General features: G+C 36.1%; 1 protein-coding gene across 2 annotated transcripts in view; it reads right to left on the bottom strand.

The window, feature by feature from the left end:
- Nucleotides 1-123: 123 nt before the first annotated feature.
- Nucleotides 124-9,377, bottom strand: part of LOC144446388 (receptor expression-enhancing protein 1-like) — a 41,818-nt gene continuing 32,564 nt past the window's right edge. For both annotated transcript variants that reach the window (XM_078136135.1, XM_078136136.1), the window contains exon 8: nucleotides 124-7,372. In XM_078136135.1, the coding sequence (XP_077992261.1) occupies nucleotides 7,298-7,372 (75 nt within the window). In that variant the 3' untranslated portion in view covers nucleotides 124-7,297. The remainder of the gene's footprint in view (nucleotides 7,373-9,377) is intronic.

The raw sequence follows: 9,377 nt of genomic DNA, 5'->3' as shown, positions 1-9,377 counted from the left end.
ATCCCATGGTCTCAGATGTCCTAGAACCATCTAGGTTTGAAAAGTGCACTGTTTTCTACTTTGTTCATTCTACCACATCATCAGTAAAGAAACATCACAGCATTTACATGAAACACATGTACAGTTTATTAAATCAATAACAAAGAAAGTAAGACTGGCAAGCAAATAATTCAATTGATAGAAAACAAAAAGAAGGAAAGAATAACCATAACAAAGTCTTAACATCAACTTTCAAATAGCAACTTTATATCACCTACGATTTCTGTTGTAACATTATCACGCTATAACAGTAAACCAGCAATTTTATCACATCGGACTTCTTTCGTAACATCAATGGTAAACCACCAATTTAATAACCTTGAACTTCTGTGGTAATACAGCAACTTTAACTTTACACAGCCTTGTACTGTTGTACAGTTGGTGAAGTCAATAACAAAACTTCACCATTTTTTTTTTCATCGAGTTATTCTTGTCAAAATGATATCTACAACCGTTTTATCCATACTTGATCTCATAACATGGTTGTTTTTCGATTGTTATCACATCAAGAATATTGCAAATAAAACTGAAAAAAAATTATTGTGAGCAACTAAGAAAGTGCAAGATCTGATTGCATCTGTCAAGTACTCCAATTTACATGTGTTAACAAGTCTTCTACATCTGAAACATAGCCCCCAACACTAATTGCGTCTAGAACATCAAAGGTCTGTTTCCGGATGACACACAGATGGACAGACATGGGCCATTCAGATTCCTAGATTTTGTTCGGGTTGTGCCTGTTTGGGGCTAATAACAAAGGTGTCAACAGACCACTGACAACACTACATTTTAATATTATATATGTTTGTTGACTTTGTTATAATTTGGGATCACAAAACAATTTCACTTCCAATCCTCATGAAACAATATAAGACTATCCCTTGTGTACCAAATGCTGACTTAAAGGGACATGGGCTAACTGAGACATTTTTATCTAAATTCCAAATACTTGCATAAGCACATCTTATATTATCATACTGATTTTTGCCTTGAAATAAAAAGCATAAAATATTCATATAGCACTGAGAAATTTATGCATATATAATTTTCTGAGGTCAGTGGCATTTTTTGGGTACTCCTAAAAAGTACCCCATTGAATCATTTTATTTGTTTTGACTGGCTGTTATCCCACAGATCCCATGGTTACTATTAAATGATGATTAGACATATTTCAGTTAGTAGAACATCACGTCTAATTCTTCACATGAAACAAAAATGTCAATAGTCTTGGTTACCCAGACTCTCACTGCTGGGGGGCTCTACTACGAGACCACCCAGACGAGAGGCTGGGGAAATGTATTATTACAATCGCCTGTACCAGATCTGTTTCCCAAAGCAGTGCATGCTGGGAATACTTCACATCCAACATTGTAAGCTGAATGATCCCGGTACCTTCATGATGGGTTATCACATCTCAAGCAACTGATATACCTTAATTACAACAAACAGGCCTTGTATTAAGCCCATTTCTTTTATAACTTGGAAGAAATGTACTGTGTGACTTCTGGTTCAGGCAACTTTGGATTAAGTTTCCCCAGACTCCTGTCTGGGCGGTCTGATAGTAGAGCCCCAGAGGTGAGCGTCTCGGCAACCAAGACTAAAATATCAAAGGAAAAAATGTTCAGATCTGACCCATGCCCCCTTAATAAGTTTTAAAGACATGCAAATTGGCATACAATGTAAAGACTAATTATATATATTTACTTAGATATAAATATAAATTGCATCATTTTGCTACCTGCATCTTTTACTTAAATTATCAAAATCTGTTTTTGTGTACCTAAAATCACTATAAATAATAACAAAATTATTAAATTGTTGTTTTTCTCAACCTGAAATTACTGATAGCTACTAAGAACTGTGCAGTGAAATACATAAATTACAAAGCACTTGTAAATTGGCATCAGATAAATAGATTCTGTGTTAAATAGCAAACTCAGCATTGTTCAGGGGTACAGACACCAATATACCACAAACCTCAATATTTTTACTCAAGTATTTTGTGAATGGATTTGAATGTGTCCCTGGGAGATGGGCATGTGTGTGGGTGGGGGAGGGGGTGGTGGAGTGTACACCCAATTATAAGCTATATCAGTATGTGCAACCCCCTCCCCCCCCCCCCCAAAAAAAAAAAAAAAAAAAAAAAAAAAAAATAAAGAAGAAAAAAAAATAAAATCTATACATGGGGGATATCCAAGTCTGTACGCTGGGTGTACTACTTGCATTTTTTTTGTCTGAAAAAAGGGTTGTGGAGAATTCATATCAATTTTGCTTGTTGAACTGTATCTGTAACACTGCCCCTTTTTATATGCTGTAATTTGGGATTGTTCATATCTGAAATGGGGTAGGGTTTTTTGTTAGTCACACACCCACCATTTTCCTGTGAGCTTTTTTTTTGAATTACGATTACGGTTATAATCAGGATGTGACCCAGACACCCTGGGTCACAGTGATGAAACGATTTTTTGTCTCTTATGGACACTCGCCAAATACAAGACGTAAATGGGTCAGTAAAGAGCGGTATTTAGGACTATGTACTATGTTTATATTCTCATGGGTAAATCGATAGACTTTACCAACTTATCAGCAATCCCCTGTTTATATCTTGTACACTCAATGCAAGCCAGTCTTGAAAGCTAGGGTAATTTTTCCACTTCAGGGAATGTTTTATAGTTGCTACAAAGAGATCATACAGTCCTTTGACAATGAAAGCAAGCTAACAGAGTGTTGTAAGTCTTCCACACTCTAAAACTGAGTCCAACCACCTGTATGGGTTCATCCCTATACTGGTATCAGTGCACACTGAACAATGCTGTGTGTGATGATTGTGCAGTGCATGCATGGCAGCACCAAGTTCAATTCTATCCCTATCAAAACTTATATCTCAATCAAACTGAAAGTACTCCTAAAATCAATACATGACACATTATCCAATACGTAAGATGATACACTGACAATGTAAAAGGCTAGCCATTTATCATGCCATCATCTAAAGTCTTCTAAACACTAACATGTATCACGTTCATACGTGGATTAAAAATGGCAAGATTTCAACTTGTGCATATTCCTAAATGACAAATAATTCATAAAACAAGTACATCCCTCCTTAACAATCATACTAATAATAATACTGAATGTCCCTTTTCTGGAAAAACCTGCTACCAATAAATCCTTGTGTGGGTTGACAAACAAAATGGTGGTCTTCATACAAAATATAAAGGGCACTTTATCAAAACAAATTTGTTTATGGTGACCTTACATTTGATCTTGTGGCTGATCTTGACCTTGGTCATCACCGTTTACCTGGTCTTGACCTAACACTCAGTCCTGACCTTTCACCTGGTCATGATATGACATCTAGTGTTGAACTTTCACTTGTCTTGACCTTGTATGTGATCATGACCTTTCACCGGGTTTTGACCTTATATGTGGTCATGACCTTTCACCTGGTTCTGACCAAAGCTTGCATAGTACGTATAGATCATATTACAACTTCTCTTACACAATTGCCTTGACAGTGTGACAAGATGTCTTCCTGTGTTGTAACTGGGTGAAACTGCTGTCCTAAGTCAAGTCATGCATGCAGAAATTGCGAAAATATGCTCTCAAAATTCATTTGCACACACCAACAGGTATATGCTGAATGAGGTAAGTGCTTCTGTAGATGTTTGCATTGTAGAATATTCTTCAACACTTGTTGACATCAAACAGATATTCAGAAATGATAGGCACCTGGTGCACTTTGTTGTTGTAGCTTCATTGTAGACATGTTACACCATTTATAATTTTCTAACAGATGTCACTAAAGTGGCCATACGGATGACAAATATTTATTTTTGGATTTTTCATCACGACATCACGTCTGCACATACATCTGTCTCTTCCCATATATTGAAAAATCACCATGCATGAATAGTTTACTTGTATTGATCACATCCTGTACGTACAATAGCAAACTTTTTGCAATTTTTACCTTTTATGCAATTTATTGAATTAATACAAACACGGACTTCGGTTATGTACTCCCATACGTTTTTTTTTTCATTAGAACACCATCGTACAGTTTTTTTTATCAATTAGAAAAATAAAAATAAATACAATTTCTCATCCATATGTCCACTTTATTCCTCTGCTTCTCAACCATAGCAAGTATAAATAGTGTTAACGGCATAAACAGTATAACTTATAAAGTGACAACAAAACACAGACTAAATAATATATTTTCATTTCATTAAAGCTACATTTTGGCTATTTGTCACAAACTGATGATGTATTTTCAAGATGTGTACTGAACCAGAAACCCTGTACACTTTTATGGAGTGTCCACATTATGACTGAACTGGCCATACTGAACGTGTGGCTTCATAACAGTACACTTTGATAATACATATAATGTGAACCTTAGAACCTGTACACTTGTATGTAGGGGTCCATATGACTGAACTGGCCATACGTGTGGCTTTAAAACAGTACATACATATAATGTGAACCTTACAAAGTTAGTTCGTGTTCACCATTACCATGATAAGCCTCCAAATACCCTGTCACGATAGATTATATAAAATCCCTGAAAAACTACAGCAGATACGACTACACCGGTAATAGAAAAGAGAATAATTTGTTCATTTTATGCTGTAACATATAGTACTCACTTTATCAGTTTGCACTGAAACATTCTAAAGTGAAAAATTTTTGTAACATTCAAAAAGATCCTGCCAAAAAAACTGTATAGAACCATCTGTTCATTCATCATAATGATACAAACTAACACATGAGGTTACTATTCAGAAACACTTATAAAACTTGTAGATACATAATTTGTTTACTTTCCACAGTAAACAAACTAACCTAACAAGTCAAAAATTAGTATGTACCATATCTATATTACATCTAGAATGTACAAAATTGAAACCCAGATAGCTGTAACTGAAATTTTAATGTCATAATTTTTGTTCTTATTTGACTTTATATATAAAATTATATGCTTTTTTGTTCTTGCTGAAGTATGTATGATCGCCAAATTATCAAACCTTGCTGCATCCCACAAATTGTCAATTTACAGGAGTTCTGTCAAACTATCAAAATGGTCTGGCCCATTCATTTGTGTTACCAAGGTTACACAGTAATGCCAAGACAATGTACACAGTACCATCAATGATTAGTATATACTTTAGGTAGTTTAGCTTAGAGGAATGGTCAAACTATTTCCCAGTAAAGGTTTGTATTTTCTTTTTCAACTGGCAAAAATTACTGAAAAAAAAATATCAAAATTTACAGCTACTGTGGTTGTAACAGATTAGTAAAATTACCCACCATGCACCAGTATAGCCTACATCCTTTGTGCTAGTGGATTTCAACTATTAATTGTCACCTTCACTGTTGCCGCCTGAGACTTGTGCAATCTGACCTGACGTAGGAATACAGCTCGACTGCTTATCTACCTCTAGTTCATTTGTATACTTTTTGTTTGTTTTCAAATTTGTTGTTCCTGGTCGTGAGTGAATCCCCTTTCTACTATAGTATAGGGTAAGATGTAGGAAGTTGGCGCTCATCCCCAGAACAACAAAGCAGTTTCTGATCGACGCTTCACTGAAGTAAAAGTATACATCTACACACGTCTACAGAGAGGACATCAGTCGCAATCCGGCAGCATGAAGGACCTAGGCTACCATCAATATTCGGTATATATCCTGACAAGTTTTAAATGCAGTTGTATGTTGTAGTTTTATAACAGCACTGCAACTACTTTGTCCATTTTCAGATTACTTCTTACTTATTCTGCGGGGTAGGGGTTAGTCTAGTTCCTATACAGCATCGTTACGATTTATACCTTCACCCACAGTGGTTAGAAACCACCGTTGGCATCTGCACTAGGTATGGGTTAGCTATGATAAACGAAAACAAACTGAGATCACCACATTAATATTCCAACTTAATTAGAAAAAAAAATGAAAACATCAAAACTTTGCATAGGCAGTGCTAGTAGAAATAAGACTAAATTACACTGTTCCTCTATGATCAACACAGAGTCTAAAAGTGTATGTTAGTACTGTACATAAAGAGTTTATGAACAAATAGCTCAATTTTTGATTGTTGAATCCCAACCAAGGAAAGTATACCGTAAGGAAAAACAGACAGCTAAGATAAAGTTGTAAAACCTTAATATCCAAAATATATTAGTAGCTATATTCATAAAGATGGCTGCATCAAAATGATCATGAAAAGTTTCAATTAACCAGTCAGTACACATGGCAAAAAAAAGTCCATGATTGTAAAAAGTTTCGGAAGACACATTGTCAAGAGTGTGTTGTAAATATATTGTATGTACACTTCATGTACCCAGAAATGAGTTCTCCTCTCTTAAAACAACAACGTATCATGCAAAATTGCAAATCACTATCTCTCAATTCATATGCATAGATGCAAATTAAGCATAGGTGTGATAAAAAAAGATGGCATGTGTGGGAGATGAGAATTATCGGAAGTACTATACGTCACAAACTGCCTAAAAAAACGTCACCTCACAGATTAGTTAGCCAAATATAAATATACACTTTAGAAAGTTTGGTCAACGATATGTATGTTGAAATACTGCAGCTATTAAACTGGTTGCTGAAGTCACAACCACTATGTCTGTCTCTCACTTTCACCAGCTGCTAGTGTCGAAATTTCATCTCCTTCTAGATTGTCAACCTACGTCCCCTCAATTCTGTAAATTTGGTGTGACCATCTTTTGTTTCAAAGTAGGTCTGCCTATCCAGTGGTGAATTATAGGGGAGGAAGGGTTGAAAAGGCAAGTAGTAGTAGTCTCTTGTAGTAGTGGAGTGATTTGTCATAGTATGATACAATGTAATAACCACTCTCATGGAGCTTTTACTAATTGCACCATATTGTCTGTTCGGTACCGTTGCTAGTTATTCAGCAATGGTACGTAATTCTAAGCTTGATTTCACCTAACCCTAAGTATGACCCATTGCACTATTTTATAAAGTCCTACCTCTACTGGTGACAACTTATGTCTGGAGTTTACACATGTACCCTACTCTCTAAAAAGGTCCAAAGAGTGTATTGCCACATCAAGTGTGGAAGATTTTTATACTGAAGTTGACACTTCAGTTGGATGGAAGACAGTTTTGGCATTGAAAAGTGAGGGTCTGTGTTTTTGTGTTTTTTGGCTGTCCTCAGATTGAGTGTAGTTTGGTTGGTTTAGAGTTCACCTCAGTCTATGATGGTCAGCAAAGACCCACAATGCCTGTTGTCAGTAGTTACTGCTTCTCGTGGAGTGTCTGGTAGATCTTGTGGAATGGTGGGTGGTGGTGCTTTTTGAAGTCATCTGTAAAGATATGAAAAATACAAGTTATAGTGGAATCTAGGTACCTCTGTGACTACTCTATTCCTTATCTGTGTATGAAGACTGCTGCCCTTAACAACAGTTCCCAACTTATGATGACACTGACCTACAGTCTGACCAAGACATTCGCAGTCAAGGCAAGGTTTGTAATATTACCTTGGTGTTTCCCCATAGCATGGATCAAACTAAGTATTGTACACCATAAGTAGATTTATCATATAACCCTATCTGTGTATGAAGACTGTTGCCCTTAACAACAATCCCCAAACTAGTCATGACACTGGCCTAGATTACACCAACACAGTCAAGGCTAGTGATAAGTGGTTGCTGTGACTTCTTGATATGGTTATCTCATTGCCATATTTAGTTTAAGTAAAATTACTAAATTAGCGTTACTAACTGTACTATCTATAACTTTTGCACCTACAGTGGTATTCAGATACTGTATTACCATAGTGTTTCCATCGCATGGACCAAACTACCGTACCTAGCATATCCATCTTAATTAGATTAACAAGAGCCCTGTCTGTGTACATACATGTATGAAGACTGTTGTCGATAATATCTGATCACGACAGCCCCACTATAGGATAGGTTTATAATATACAGATATTACCAATATGATTTCACAACATGGCTTGAACTACCTAGCACTGGCATTGTCAATAACCTAGAGAAATGTCAAGGTTAAATTAATACCAGTATACTCTTGGAAAGACTGCACACTTGAAGTTCAAGGTTACAGTATGTCAAACAGTGCTTATGACAGTCACTCTGGTATCAGGGATACTGTGACCACCCACTAGATGCTGGTGTTACAGGTCATAAATGTAAGATATATCATCCATGGATAACATTACTACATACTTGAAGTACACTTATGTCACAAGGCTGTATAAGATGGAGTAAATATGTCTAACACGAAATTGGAGGTCAGGAGGGATCAAAGTTTAAGTAAGGACTATTTGAACATGAATCTTATTATTTACATTGGATAGTTCTTAAAGTATGTCAGCACTTATCACCCAAGAAGTCAAAGTGAGGGCTGCTTCTCATGGGTTTCAATGTTAATGTGTTACAGCAGAGGGAAACTGGAGTACCTGGTGAAAACCCGACTTGTTGAATAGGTAGAGTCAAACTGCACTGGAATACATGGGGAAACCTATCTTGTTAGGTAGAGTCAATTGCAGTGAAATATACCCGGGGAAAACCTGTGTTGTTAGGTAAAGTCAAACTGAACTACACTCATCTTCCTTACAGTGTGACAAATTTAATCAAACTCTGACAAGGACTCAAACCCTGACCATAGTTTACCCACTCAGCCACTGACAACCCTGTGTTTGACAGAAACCTTGATGGTCATTGTATTAAACAAATCCTGTCACAGATAACAATCCTCCCGACAGTCAATACTGTGGAAATTTTACGACTAACATTCTATACTCTAACTATAAAACAACTTCATGAATACATTTTACAACATGAAGTTTGACAAATGAATGACGTCCATTATACTAAACTACCAGTATCTTCTGCAAAGACCTCCATCATAAATAACACCATCTATATCTATTCATGAGTACGGTAGATGTCATATTTAAAACAATTACATTTATATGTCACTTGAAATTACTGAAAGATTAAGTAGCTCTCACCCCCACCCCTCAAAAATAGTATCTCTCAATCCTATAATTTGAATTACATATTCATAGTAGTAGCAGCAGTTACATTATTGTTTTACAATGACTCTAGAGGGCGCAATTTATCTTAGAGGTCAGTGTCACTAATCCTATTGCCTGTCTATGTCAGTAGATCTGTGACTATACTACCTTCAGCTCTACCTACCAGCTTGCGTTGGTAGCCATTTAAGTATTCATGTTCTTACAGATCTACTGACATGGACAGATTACTTACAAATAATCTATGGCATGTATGAAACTACTAAAGAAATCTACAGTGCCAATGGCATGCACTTTTGTTTGCAGTG

Source organism: Glandiceps talaboti, chromosome 15, assembly GCF_964340395.1.
Source record: "Glandiceps talaboti chromosome 15, keGlaTala1.1, whole genome shotgun sequence".
In the NCBI taxonomy this organism is placed as follows: domain Eukaryota; kingdom Metazoa; phylum Hemichordata; class Enteropneusta; family Spengelidae; genus Glandiceps; species Glandiceps talaboti.
This window is presented reverse-complemented; position numbering and strand designations above follow the sequence as displayed.